Source organism: Loxodonta africana, chromosome 3 (assembly GCF_030014295.1).
Source record: "Loxodonta africana isolate mLoxAfr1 chromosome 3, mLoxAfr1.hap2, whole genome shotgun sequence".
In the NCBI taxonomy this organism is placed as follows: domain Eukaryota; kingdom Metazoa; phylum Chordata; class Mammalia; order Proboscidea; family Elephantidae; genus Loxodonta; species Loxodonta africana.
Window position 1 is genome coordinate 197,030,155 of NC_087344.1, and position 14,508 is coordinate 197,044,662.

At 45.7% G+C, this 14,508-nt stretch overlaps 1 protein-coding gene across 1 annotated transcript; it reads left to right on the forward strand.

Annotated features, from left to right (window-relative positions):
• The first annotated feature begins 2,305 nt into the window (after nucleotides 1-2,305).
• On the forward strand, nucleotides 2,306-10,224 carry FCRLB (Fc receptor like B). Its single transcript, XM_003415017.4, has 8 exons — nucleotides 2,306-3,048; nucleotides 3,171-3,635; nucleotides 4,284-4,334; nucleotides 5,471-5,491; nucleotides 5,817-6,071; nucleotides 7,142-7,408; nucleotides 8,082-8,372; nucleotides 8,878-10,224. Exons 2-8 carry the CDS (start codon nucleotides 3,524-3,526, stop codon nucleotides 9,288-9,290), a joined length of 1,410 nt encoding a protein of 469 aa, XP_003415065.2. The 5' UTR covers nucleotides 2,306-3,048; nucleotides 3,171-3,523; the 3' UTR covers nucleotides 9,291-10,224.
• The last annotated feature ends 4,284 nt before the right edge of the window (nucleotides 10,225-14,508 follow it).

The window sequence follows — 14,508 nt, forward strand, 5'->3', positions numbered from 1 at the left end:
GCCCCTGGGTGGACTCAAACCACCAACCTTCTGGTTAGTAGCCAAGTGCATTAACAGTTTGCACCACGAGGGACCTGCATACTAAAGGAGTGAAGAGTTAAAAAATCTGGGGAGAAAATCCTGGATGCGGCAAAAGATTTAACATGAGGGAAATGCAAAGGAGAGCCTAGAATAAAGAAACGTTGGATAGGATATTTTTCAATGAAATTCCGAGCACTGTGTGACCTGAACCCTATCAGGAACTCCATAGCTTTTCAGGGAAGACTATGCAACGCATGAATGCTTGGTGTTATTGAATCTCTTGTGGAATCCAGTGAGGGGGCTGAGATCTGTGTTCTAGGGGATGTGAAGGCAAAGTAGAGTAAGTTTGTGTAGACTAAGGGGAAGGTGAGAGCTGCATTGCATCCTTATTGTACAGGTGGTGGCCTGGTGCAGACATCAGCCTTTGAGAGAAGGCCTGCTGGAGGGGCAATGTTTTGGGCACCAACAGAATGTGGAATTTATCAAACAGTGTCATTAATATCACATGCAAGAAAAATTTTGCAGCAGTACATCAACAAGGAACTGCCAGAAATTCAAGTCGGATTTAGAAGAGGACGTGGAACCAGGGATTTCAATGCTGATGTCAGATGGATGTTGGCTGAAAGCAGAGAATACCAGAAAGATGTTGACCTGTGTTTTATTAACTATGCAAAGGCATTTGTCTGTGTGGATCATAATAAATTATGGATAATATTGTGAAGAATGGGAATTCCAGAACACTTAATTGTGCTCATGAGGAACCTGTACATGGACCAAGAGGCAGTCATTTAAACAGAACATGGGGATACTGCGTGGTTTAAAATCAGGAAAGGTGTGTGTCCAAGTTGTGTTCTTTCACATACCTATTCAATCTGTATGCTGAGCAAATAATACGAGAAGCTGGACTATAGGAAGAAGAATGGGGCATCAGGATTGGAGGAAAACTCATTAACAACCTGCGATATGCAGATGAAACAAATTTCCTTGCTGAAGTGAAGAGGCCTTGAGGCACTTACTGATGAAGATCAAAGAGGACAGCCTTCATTGTGGATTACACCTCAACATAAAGAAAACAAAAGTCCTCACAACTGGACCCATAAGCAACATCGTGATAAACAGACGAAGGACTGAGGTTGTCAAAGATTTGATTTTGCATGGATCCACCATGAATGCCCATGAAAGCAGCAGTCGAGAAATCAAAGGACGCATTGCATTGGGCAAATCTGCTGCAAAAGTAGGGTGTTAAAAAGCAAAGATGTCACTTTGAGGACTAAGGTGTCCCTGACCCAAGCCATGACATTTTCAATCATCTCATACGCATGCAAAAGCTGGACAATGAATAAGGAAGACTGAAAAAGAATTGACACCTTTGAATTGTGGTGTTGGTGAAGAATACTGAATATACCATGGACTGCCAGAAGAACAAACAAATGTCTTGGAAGAAGTACAACCAGAATGCTCCTTAGAAGTGAGACTGGTGTGACTTTTTCTCAATACTTTGGATGTGTTATCAGGAGGGACCAGTCCCTGGAGAAGGACACCATCCAGGGCTCCCTGGTAAGCAGATGGTCAGCAAAAGTGAAGAAGACCTTCAATAAGATGGGTTGACACAGTGGCCGCAACAACGGGCCGGGGCATAGCAATGATTGTGAGGATGGTGTAGGACCGGGCAGCGTATCGTTCTGTTGTACATTAGGTGGCTATGAGTCAGAACCAACTCAAAAGCACCTAACAACAACAACAGCTCTAGAGGAGGAAAATCAGTGAAGCACATATATAAATGCATATAGAGAGATTTACTTCAAGGAAATGGTTCACACAATTGTGGGAGCTAGCAATTCCCAAATCTGTGAACTCAAAATCTTCAGGTCAGGCAGCAGGCTGCTGGCTCAGGGGTTTTGGGAGCTGGTGAATACAAAATCTGCAGGTCAAGTGGCTGGCTGAAGGCCTCTCCAAGAACTGGAGGTCAGACCACGAGACGAGAGCAGGATCAAGAGAGAGGGCTCATAAGCTTTGCCAAAACATCTATATATTTTGGATGCAGGCCACACCCCCAAGGAAACTCCCCTTTCAACTGATTGGCTGTTCACAGCAGATCACAAAATGGAGGATGATTACATAATATCTTCCAAACCACTGAGAATCATGGCCTACCCAAATTGACACATAGCATTAACCATCACAAATAGGCTGCAGATGATGGGGGAGCCCCACACTGGCCTGGAGTGAGGAGTCAGGCAGGTTGTGGGGAAACACAGAAGCATGCCCTAGCCTAGACACTCCTAAACCAGGCAGTTCGTGGTCTCTGCTCCCAGCATCTAGTTCTGCTCTCCCTCCCCTACTCCTGGACAACTTAAAAAATACTTCCCTCCTGTGAGTATGGCCTCTGGACACCCTTTCAGCTCAGTAATGAGGTCACCCTTCAGCCAAAGATTGAACAGGCCCATGGAACAAAGCAAGACTAAAGAGGCACACCAGCCCTGGGGCAGGGGCTGGAAGGCAGGAGGGAACAAGAAAGCTGGTAATAGGGAACCCAGGGTTGAGAAGGGAGAGTGTTGACATGTCTTGGGGTTTTTAACCAACGTCATACAAGAATGTGTGTACTAACTGTTTGATGAGAAACTAGTTTGTTCCGTAAACCTTCATCTAAAATTCAATAATAATAATATAAAAAAGTGATTAAAAAAAGGAACCTCCCTGCTTTTCAGATCCACAAGACTCTACTTCTCTTTTATCAAAACTTACTCTCAAACCAGAATCAGAAGTGGCCAGCATACCTTAATGTCACATTTCCTTAAGAAGAATTTATTTTTAACAGGGACTAGCATGTTAAGCTATAAAATGAGGGAGTTCTCTGAGTGGAACTCTGGGCATCAGCAAGCAAGAGGGGAAGATGCTATCTTAGAGACAGCTAGCAGCATCTGATAACTGATATCCCTCCTGCCAGAGCTCCAAGAGAAGGAGATGCCCTGCCTCAAAACAGCTATGAGGGAGGACAGAACAGAGCTCAAGGAGATATACTATCAGGTTGGAAAATTCATTAAGAATTTACACCAAAATTCAGCTTCCCCTGTTGCTCAGGATATGGTCACATGACTTAGAGAACACAAGTAGAGCCAGAGCTCTGATCTGAGATGCTTTTGATACAGTGACTTCTCTGCTGCAAATAAGGAGTCCTAGGACTGGACAGTGGCTGCGTGGGGCTGCAGGGGACGGGTGGAAGGAAGGAAGAAAGGAACAAGTGAGTAGAGGTGAGATTATTGGGGTGAGTAGGTAAAGAAGAGTTTTCTAATCGGGGGGAGGTTAAGATTTCAGGAGGTCCCTGGGTGGCGCAAACTGTGACTACTAACCTAAAGGTAGGTTGTTTGAATCCACCAAACGACACCAAGGGAGAAAGGCCTGATAATCTCCATCCTTAAACATTACAGCCAGGAAAACCCTACAGAGCAGCTCTACTCTGTAACACAAGGGGTTGCCATGAGTTGGAATCGACTTGACAGCAATGGGTTTGGGTTTTTTTTTGGTTTCAAGTTTTCAGGAAGGGAAGGGGAAACACACTGCATTTCTATCCTTGGCTGGGGAATTAGGAGACGGTGGCCCTGAAGAGTTGATTGGTGAGTCATGCCTTTCTGTCTACTTATCTGTGGGAGGACGTGAGCTCTGGGTACAGGAAACCCTACAGCCTCAGGATAATGACAGTTATCAGTGAGTGAGCAGAAAAAAAAAGCCCTAGGTAGATCTTGAGGACGTTAGGATATGTCTTCCTTAGATGAGGCTTACAGGGCCAGGTGGAAAGTGAGGGGAGAGAAGAGAGTGGGATGTCATTGAGAGCTTGAGGGTTGCAGGGTCACCTGCCAGAGCCTGGAGTTTTCTGTGGCCCTATGGGGCAGTTCTACTGTGACCTATAGGGTGGCTATGAGTTGGAATCGACTCGACGACAGTGGCTTTGGTTTTGATTTTTAATGTGCTGCAGAGGGCACAGAATCTGCTGGCCTTCTCTATAAACCAGGCTGGCAGCCTGACCTATTAGCAGGAGTTGAGGCTGGCCTGAGATATCAGGTGGCTTTAGGACCTGGTGCTTGGAATACCTGAGGGTGGACACATATATCTAACCTGTCTCCCACTCTCTCCAATCCACCACCTTCAGGAGCTAGGAATGGGTGAGAGAGGTTAACAACTCTCCCAGTGCTCAGTGGTCAGGCACTGGCCACCTTTTCTCTCTCTCTCTCATCCCATGCCACCACGTCTCCCTCCCTCTTCAGCTGCTGCAGGCAGATCCATCATGTGGGCACTGACAGCCTTCCTGCTCCTGGGTGAGTCCTCAGTGAGGTTGCGGAGAAATAAGGACTTTGGGTGGTGGGATAGAGGGTGGGACAAGGGGTATGAGTATGTGTGTGTGTGTGTGCGTGTGTTGAAACACTTCTGTGTGAAAATTCCAAGTAATCCATTATCTTCTTTTGGAGGTGTAAGGATGAGGGGCCTTTCTCAGAGTTGGAGAAACTAGAAGCAGAGAAGAAAAATAGGTCTTAATACCATTCGGTCTTTCCTATTGTCGTGAAAGTCCCTTTCTTTCCTTTCATCTCCAACTTTTTCTTCCTTTCTTATTTATTTAACTTTATTTTTTGTTGTTTTTGAGAATATATACAGCAAACGATACACCAATTCAACAGTTTCTACATGCACAATTCAGTGACATTGATTATATTGCATTGTGCAACAATTTTCATCCTCCTTTTCTGAGTTGTTCCTCTCCTATTAATATAAACTGCCCTCTAAGATTCCTACCTAATTTTCAAGTTGCTTTTGTCAATTTGATCACATATAGTTCTTAAAAGAAGAGCATAATGCTCAAGGCAAACATCCTTCACTAGTTAAGCTAAACCATTGTTTGGTTTTAAGAAGACTTGAGGGAATACTTTTGGTTTAAGGTTTAAAGATTGTATCATGGGAATCGTTTTGGAGTTTCATCCAGCCTCATGGCTTCAAAAAGTCTGGAGTCCATGAAAATTTAAAATTCTTTTTTGCATTTCCCCCCTTTTGATCAGGATTCTTCTGTAGAATCTTTGATCAAAATGTTCAGTAATCAATGTGGGCAACTCCTGTCTGGAGCCAAGGAGAGAAGGCAGAGGGGGTTAGGAGCTTACTGAATTGACATGTGAAATACAGAGTGGAGAGAAGGAGTGTGCTGTCACATTGTAGGGAGAGCAACTAGGGTCACATAACAATGTGTGTATAAGTTTCTGTAGGAGAAACTGACTTGAATCGTAAACTTTCACTTAAAGCACAATTAAAAAAAAAAAAGTTCAGTAATGGTAGCCAGGCACCATTTAGTTCTTCTGGTCTCATGGCCAAGGAGGCAGTTGTTTATGAAGGCAATTAGCCACACATTCTCCATCTTCCTCCTATTCCTGACTCTCCTTCTTCCTCTGTTTTATTTCTTGTTTTGCAGTTCCAGGCAGTAGACAAGCTGGTGAGTTTTACACATCCCTCATCCCAATTCTCCATAATCTTCCCTCCCACCCCTCTGTGTGATCTGCTTGGGTAGACACAACACTTTTTGTTTGTTCTGGGATAGCGTCTCTTCCCATTCATCTTCAATCCCCATGACTCTGTTTGCCGGTAGAATTGGGTTCTGACTGATAGATTGGCCCAATGAAAGTGGTCTCTCCCCCTGTAAGGATGAGTTAGTAGCATGGGCTGGGTCCTGGAAGCTGGGTTTCCTAAGATTTCCCAAACTCAGACCGCATGTTTGAGTAGCTCACCTTGATTCTCTTTTCCATACTCCCCCACCTCAGCTACTCTGGAGAAGCCCATACTGTCTCTACACCCACCTTGGACTACAATCTTCAAGGGCGAACGAGTCACCTTGCGGTGTGATGGGTACCAACCTCTGCTCCTAGAGCTCCGACCCATTAGCACTCTCTGGTATTTGGGCCATCTGCTTCTGCCCTCACACAAGAGGAGCATTGAGGTGCAGACACCAGGGGTGTATCGATGCCAGACACGGGGAGCACCTGTCAGTGACCCCATCCACCTCTCTGTATCCAATGGTGAGTGGTCTAAACACGAGGGGAGGGGCATCATGTGTCTTCTCTGGCCATACTGGGCCCTCCTATGGGAGAGGGCACTGGGCTGCTCCCATCTAGGCAAGAAAAGAGGACCACACTGAGGCCTGTCTTCAGTGTCTGGAATAGGCAGGGCCTGCACGTAGGGACTGATTACACAGGGGCTTATTTGTGCTTACTTACTATTCTGTAGTGCCAGGAACCCATGTGAAATTTTGCACTACAGATTAGTAAATAAGCACAATTAAACCTGTGCATACCTTGCTTAGTGTAAGCTGGTTCATACTGTGTATACTGGTTGATTGGACCCAGCCTGCATAGCACTACGTGGGAGATGCAGAAAGGCTTGTCTTTAAGTTTTCAACGCAAAGTATGGCCTACCAGGCTAAAATTACATGATATTCCCCATGTAGTAGCCAGTCCTATGCCTTAATGAACAAATGATTGTTACTGCTCTTCTTGTATTAAAACCCTTCAAGTATCACTGGGGAGTCACTCCAAAGGCCCTCTCACCCTCCTGACCAGGTGAAGAGGGGTTTTCTTGGCTGAGGAAATAGCAGGTACAAAAGCTCAGAGAAGGGTCAGTTCTCCCAGGAGTTCAGTGTGGCTGGAACTTAGCCTGTCAGGAGTGGAAGGTGGGAAGAGAAAAGCAGAAACCTGGAAGGACAGAATCCTGAGATAGTGCTGCAGAGGTAAGCTGGGGCCAGGTCAAGAAGGCACTGATGCCATCCCGAAAAGTTTAAACTTAATTCTTACGGGCAGTGCTGTTTGAGGCTGGAACCAAGTCTCAGACATCTTTGTCTCCCTAGTACCTAGTTGAGTCAACACCACCCAGCTTCCCACTCACCTTCTAATGCATCCCGCATCACAAGATTCCTCAGGTGCCCACCACCAGGGAAGGCCTCCTCGCCCAAGAATGGCGGAACGGGGGACTTGGCTTGTGGGGAGGGGAGGGAGAGTATGTATGGGCGCAGAGTAGGAAGGGGAGAAGAATAGGGAGCACCTAGGGCTGGGCTTTCTCCTGGAGTCAGGCGTGCCTGTGGTGTCTGTTGCAGACTGGCTGATCCTGCAGGTGCCCTATGCTGCGGTGTTCGAAGGCGAGTCTCTGGTCATGCGCTGTCGCGGCTGGTACGACAAGGTCGTCTACAAGCTTCACTACTACCGCGATGGCCAGGCGGTGCGTTATTTCCACTCCAGCACCAACTACACCGTGCCACAGGCGCGCACCAGCGATAGTGGGCGCTACCAGTGCTCGGGCACCATGCGTATCCCGGTGGAGAGCGCGCCAATGTTCTCCGACAAGGTGGCCGTGACCGTGCAAGGTGGGGGAGGCCTGGGCCCCGGGAAAGGGGCAAACGAGCACTGGGAAATTCTAGGACAGGAACCAGGCGAGGAGGTCCTAGAATTGGAACGTGTCAGGTTTCTCTTTTAGGAGGCGGAAGCTATCTTGGCTCCTCCTCAATGTTGGTGCGCTTGGCCATTACGCCGCGTGGGGTGGGCGTCCCCCTCCCCGCCCAAACACATACCCTCGCTTCTTATTCCAGTTGTGACCCCGCATAGAGGCAAAGCTCTGGTCGCATACGTAGTCAGGCTGGCAGCACCGGCGATAGGGGGCGCTGTGAAACTGGGGGGAGGGAACCGCTCCAGAGCGTCCAGCGAGGCTCGCTCAGCCACTCGCCTTACAGGCGGGTGTCAGTTAGGATGAGGCGCAGAAGCGTCGGGCCTGGTTCCTGCCTCCCTTCAAGATTTGTCTGTCCCTTTTGAACTCGGTCTCCTGCCCCACATTTCAGAAGGCTTTCTCCCACTCTCCATGCACGCACACAGCCTCCCGGAACCTCTCTTGGTCTCCGGGTCGGTGAGAAGCCCACGAGGGAAACGGGAAAGATAGAGGGGTCGCGGGCGGTGGACAAGAGGGACTTGGTTTCTCCCCTGCCCCGCCCCACCCCTGTGCCAGCCTCATGTGAGTCCTCCGCCACTGGGGCGCCCTCTTCGCAGAGCTGTTCCAGGCGCCGGTGCTGCGGGTGATAGGCCGGGTAGAGGCCCGCGGCGCGGCTCCCGGCGGGGTGGCGGTGCGCTGCGAGACGCGCCTGCACCCGCAGAAACACGACACGCCGCTGCAGTTTGCCTTCTACAAGTACAGTCGGGTCGTGCGCCGCTTTGACTGGGGCCCCGAGTACACTGTCCCGGAGCCCGAGGTTGAAGAGCTCGAATCTCACTGGTGCGAGGCGGCTACTGCCACCCGCAGTGTCCGGAAACGCAGCCCCTGGCTGCAGCTCCCAGGGCGTGGTGAGTGACAGTGGTTTCGGGGCTTAAGAGCTGTCCTCGCGTTCCACTTCCCCTTTTCCAACTGTCTCCTCTTTCTTCACCCCCTCCCCCACTCTAGCACATTCCGAATCAGGGGCGGATTAACCAGTCAGTAAATTTTTTTTTTTTAAGCACGGAGTCGACTTGACGGCCCTGGGTTTGGTTTGTTTTTGGTTAAGCACGGTATGCACTGGCTTGCATTCAGCAAGGTACGCAAAGGCTTACTTGTATTTACTTGCTAACCTGTGGTGAGCAATTTCACAGGGATTTCACCACATCTTTGACATGATGGGAAACAGGTAAAATTGTGCACTGCAGACTGGTGGGAAGGCACAGTTGGGTTCGTGCATACCTTGCTTATTGGGTAATGCGGCCTTGTTCGGAGGGTCTATTCCACCGCCTTCCTCCAACTTCATGCCTCTCCCCTACCCGTGGATCAAGAGGGATCGAGTTCAGCCACGCGCTACTTTGTGTGTTACATTCACAGGTTCTCTGGACCTGGAATTCACCACCGTGCCTGCTCCACAGGCCGCAGCCTTGGCGCCCATTAACAAGCCACTTTCCTTCAGAAAGCCTCCGGTGTTCAAATCGGTCCCATTTGTCACCTCCATCCCAAACACCACCTCATCGGGACTGCTGTTCCCCTTGGGCAGCGCCCCTACTGCTGGACCTCCAGCCTGCGCTCCACCGACGCCCTTGGAACAGTCAGCCAGAGCCCTGAAACCCGACGTGGGCCTTCTACTCCGAGAAATGCAGCTGCTCAAAGGCCTTCTGAGCCGCGTGGTCCTGGAGTTAAAGGAGCCACAGGCTCTCCTGGAGCTGACGGGAACACCAGAGACCCCCACTTTCCACTTAGCTGTGAGCAGCAGTAAGCTGGAGACCACTACTGTGGAGAGCTGAGGCGGGCGTCTACCCTTCCCTCTCTAGGATCATTCACCCCTGGTCTCTCAGTGGTAATCTTCCTAAGCCATCTCTGGTTTTCAGAAGCCAGTTCCCTCTCTGTTTGCCTCCCTTTGTTTTGTTGTGGCTTTTAAGGAAGCACCCATGCAGTGTAGTGGCTGACAATTTCAACTACAAGCAGCACAGATGAGCAGTTTGTAGCCACAAGGCATTCCCTTAGGTCTGTTTCTTTATCTCACAGAATAGAGGAAGGAAATAGAAACCTGTTATTTACTACTTCAAGGTTTACATTTGGAAGTGAATTTAGTCATCCTGAGTGCTTCACACAAGCCTTTCCAGTACGGGCAGTTTCTTCGTACTTATATTTATTGAGTGAATTAAGCGCTTTAGAATATTTTACATAAAATTGTAATTATTCATAGTGACTTTACTCTCTGTTAGTATTAAAAAGACTTTTAGTTCTTCTACTCATGAGTTTATATCGTCAAAATTCTGGGTTCTCACCCACAGGGGTCCACCCCACTCCCAGCCCCCACCTACCACCATTTTTTTTCTGTTTTCCTTTTCTTTCTCCCTCCCACCTAGCCCAGTAAGCCACTTCCCCTCCTTTCCCACCGACCCTCCTCTTCGCCCCCTCACTCACCGTCCCCTACCATGGCACCATTTTTTCTTTCTTTACTTTTATTTCTCTTTGCCACCTAGCTCCATACACCACCTGCCCCTTCCCACCTGCCTCCACCGTGCCACAGTAGAGTGCCATGAGTGTACCAGCCCTACCCATCAGCCCCAAGATGCAACCATTTTTTTCTTCTTTTCTTTATCTCTCCCACCTACCCCAATATGCCACCTCCCCCCTTCCTGCCTGCCCCGACAGTGACCCCATGGACAGAGTGCCATGGATAGAGTGCCACCAGCAAAGCGGCCTGCTGCTGCCCCAGGTCTACCACACCCCCACCCACTGGCCCCCAACATGCTGCCTTCTTTTTTCTTTACTTCTTCTCTCCCTCCCACCTGGCCCTGTATGCCACCTCACACCCCCCTCAGCCCCCAGGTCGACCCAGCTCCCACCCACCATCTCCTGCCATGCTGCCCCCCCTTTTTGAAAATTCTTTCTCTTTTCTTTCTCCCTCCAACTTAGCCCTGTACACCACCTCCCCCCATTCCCACCGGCCCCCACCACACCACCATGGCTAGAGTGCCCCCCCCCGTGCTCAGGCTCACTGCCACACTGGGCCCACACAACCCGTTCAGCTGCTGAATGGTGGGAAGCGAACCTATACCACTCCCCATCTGACATCCATGCCCATCTGGCAAAGGGCTGTGAATGCTCCCACACTGCTGGACCAATATTAGGAGGCAGACAACACCCGCCCAGTCTGCCCTGAGCCAGCTTGCCAAACCAATATACAGCAAAGTGGACTCACCCTGTCTGCTGCTGCCCTGTCCACCCAGATAAGGTTGTGAGAGCTATCGTACCCATAGATAAGGAAGCAACAAAATACACCCTGCGCATCCACTGTGACATATCAAAACAAAACAAAAAAGTAGGATGAAACAAATGAACACACAATCAATAAATAAAATAATACCTTAATGTCTCAGAGTCAGCAGACAATATCAAAGTATATAAAAAAGCAGGTCAAGATGACTCCAGCTAGTGACCAAAATAATCAGATAACCTTCCTGTAGAAGAAAAGGCATTGGAACTACATGACATGGAATTCAGGCTCTCCAAGAGATTAGGGAAGAGATCAAGGAAAATACAGGGGGAAAAAGGGGGAAAAATAGACAAAGTCATGGAAAACACAGACAAAACCAACGAAAACGTAGTCAAAATCAAGGAAAACACAGACAAAGCAATGAAAGAATTCAGGAAAATAACACAAGAATAATTAGAAATCATACAAAAACAGCAACTAGAAATCTAAAAGATATACAACAAAATTTCAGAAATGGACAACTGAATAGAAAGTTTTAAGAGAAAAATTGAAAAGTTGGAAGACAGAATCAGCGAGATGCAAGACAAATCCATGGATGCCACTTTGAGGAAAAATCAGAGAAAAGAATGAAGAAAAAAGAAGCAAACCTAAGAATTACATGAAACACAATCAAGAACAAAAATTTGTGTGGTTTCAGAGTTCCAAAACAGGGACAAAATGGAAAACACAGAGAAGATTGTCAAAGATTTGCTGTCAAAAAACTTACCAGAGATCATGAAAGATGAAAAGCTGACCATCCATGAACTCAACAAACCCAATATAGGATAGATTCCAAAAGAAAGTCCCCAAGACATTTCATAATCACACTTGCTAAAACTAAAGACAAAGAACCCTGAGAACAGCTTGAGAAAAACAAAAAGTCACTTACAAAGGGGAAACAAAAAGACTAAGCTCTGATTACTTGCCAGAAACTATGCAGGCAAGAAGGCAAAGGGATGACATATATAAGACCTTAAAAGAAAGAAAAAAAAAAAACTGCCAACCAAGAATAATATATCTTGCAAAACTATCAAATACCATGGCGAAATTAGGACATTTCCAGATAAACAGAAATTAAGGGAATTCATAAAAAGCAAACCAAATTTATAATAAATATTAAAAGGAGTTTTTCAGTTAGAGAACCAACAACATCAGACAACAAACCGAGTCTAGGACACAAGACAGCATCACCCAGATACCAACCTAGGTAGAGAACTCTCAATAACAATACAAAGCTAAAAGACTTAAAATAGGGAAATAGACATCAATCTGTAAATATCGACAACATCAAAACAATAAAAGGGGGAATAAAGGTGTAGGTATGGACCTTTGAAATGGAGAGGAAGTCAAGGTGTTATCAAGTAATAAACAACTGGTTCAAACTTAGGAAGATAAGGGCAAATTTCATGGTAACCACAAAGAAAGTTAACAAACCTATTCATCAAAATAAAAAAGAAGAAAAACATAAAGAGTATACACAAAATTAGTAAAAATAAAAGAAATGAAAAGAAAATCCACACACAAAAAAAAGGGAACTCAGAACAGGAAAATAACAAAGAAAACATCAGCACCAAAAAAAAAAAAAAAAAAGCACAATAAGATAGCAATAAATTCATACAATAAACACTGATGTAAATGGCTTAAATGCAACCATAAAGAGACAGAGAGTGGCAGAATGGATTAAAAAAAAAATGACCTATCAATATGCTGTCTACAAGAGACACACATTAGACACAAGGACATAAACATGTTAAAAGTCAAAGGATGGAAAAAAATATGTCAAGCAAACAGTAACCAAAAGGAGCAGGAGTAGCAATACTAACCACAGATAAAATAGGCTTTAAGACAAAATCCAACATAAATGACAAGGAAGGACATTACATAATGATTAAAGGGACAATCCACCAAAATAACATTTGGTCTTTGCTGTTGCTAAGTGCCATTCAGTTGGTTCCAAATCATAGCAACCCTATGTACAACAGAATGAAACACTTCCCAGGCCTATGCCATCCTCACAATTCTTGTGCTCGAGCCCATTGTGGCAGCCACTGTGTCAGTCCATCTCATAGAGGTTCATCTTATTTAACTCTCTACTTTACCAAGCATGACTTCCTTCTCCAGGGACTGGTCCCTCCAGATAACATGTCCGCAGTGTGTGCAGCAGATTTGTCCAATCAAATACACGGAAACTGAGTAACACCTTACTTAAGAACAAGTTGTTTAAAAACATCTTTGCTTCTAAGGAGCATTCTGGCTGTACTTATTCCAAAACAGATTTGTTCATTCTTCTGGCATTCCATGGTGTATTTAATATTCTTTGCCAACATCATAATTCAAGGTATCAATTTTCCTTTGGACTTCCTTATTCATTGTCCAGCTTTCGGATGCCTATAAGGTGATTGAAAATATCATGGTTTGGGCCAGGTGCACCTTAGTCCTCAAAGTGACATGTTTGATTTTCAACACTTTAAAGAGGACTCTTGCAGCAGATTTGCCCAGTGCAATACATCGTTTGATTTCTTGACTGCTGCTCATATGGGCATTGATTGTGGATCCAAATAAAATGAAATCCTTGGTAATGTCAATATTTTCTCTGTTTATCAAAATGTTGCTTATTGGCCTAGTTCCCAATGATAGGGCTCCAAAATACATAAAACAAACTCTAACAGCACTGAAAAGAGAAATAGTTCAACAACAATAGTAGGAGATTTCAACACACACCATTCTCAGTAAAGGACAGAAAATCTAAAAAGAAAGTCAACAAAGATACAGGAGATCTAAAGGCCACAATCAAACACCTTGACCTCATAGACATATATAGGACACTCCTTTCAACAGCAGTATACATTCTTTTCCAGCACATATAGAACATTCTCCAGAGTAGACCACATTTTAGGCCACAAAGCAACTCTCAAAATCCAAAATATTGAAATAATACAAAGCATTCTATGATTAGAATGCCATAAAAGTAGAAATCAATAACAGGAAAACAAGGGGAAAAAAATCATGGAAACTGAATAGTACGTTGCTTAAAAACAACTAGGTGATAGAAGAAATCAAAGAGGGAATAAAAAAGTTCCTAGAATCAAATGAGAATGAAAACACATCATACCAAAAACTTTGGGACACAGCAAAGGCAGTTCTCAGAGGTCAATTTATAGCAATAAATGCTCACATTAAAAAAGAAGACTGGGCCAAAATCAAAACGTTAGCCCTACAACTCAAACAAATAGAAAGCCCACAGGCACCAGAAGGAAGGAAATTATAAAGATTAAAGCAGAAATAAATGAAATAGAGAACAGAAAAACAATAGAAAGAATCAACAAAAGCAAAAGTTGGTTCTTTGAAAAGATCAACAAAATCGGAGGTGGAGCCAACATGACCTATAGATAGAAGCACCACACCATCCCTCCATAGCAAAAAAAAAAAAATTAAAAAAAAAATAATAGCAAAGACCTAAAAAACTAAGTAAAACAGAGACAAACATCAGTCCTGGAGCCCAAAGTGTCAAATGAAGAGATAAAGCACTCAACCAAGCACCAAATGGAATAAGAAACAGAGAACAGAGAGCAAGGAGAGATAGGAGCGGAGGTTCCCTATCACCTAACTCCGCTTGGATTTGCCATCTTGGACTCCTGTCGGAGATCAGTGGACAAGGAGTACGGGAAAGCAGCTTCATGGAGCTCCCAGCAGGAGACAGAGCACCTGGTAACCAGCAATGCACACTTTCCCACCCCAAC

What these genes read in the sequence shown, in the direction of transcription:
- FCRLB (XM_003415017.4), top strand. Translation starts at nt 3,524, where the DNA reads ATGGGTTTGGGTTTTTTTTTGGTTTCAAGTTTTCAGGAAGGGAAGGGG. An exon ending in GGTGGCCGTGACCGTGCAAG is followed by an intron (nt 7,409 to 8,081) that starts GTGGGGGAGGCC and finishes CCCTCTTCGCAG; the next exon opens with AGCTGTTCCAGGCGCCGGTG. An exon ending in GCTGCAGCTCCCAGGGCGTG is followed by an intron (nt 8,373 to 8,877) that starts GTGAGTGACAGT and finishes TTACATTCACAG; the next exon opens with GTTCTCTGGACCTGGAATTC.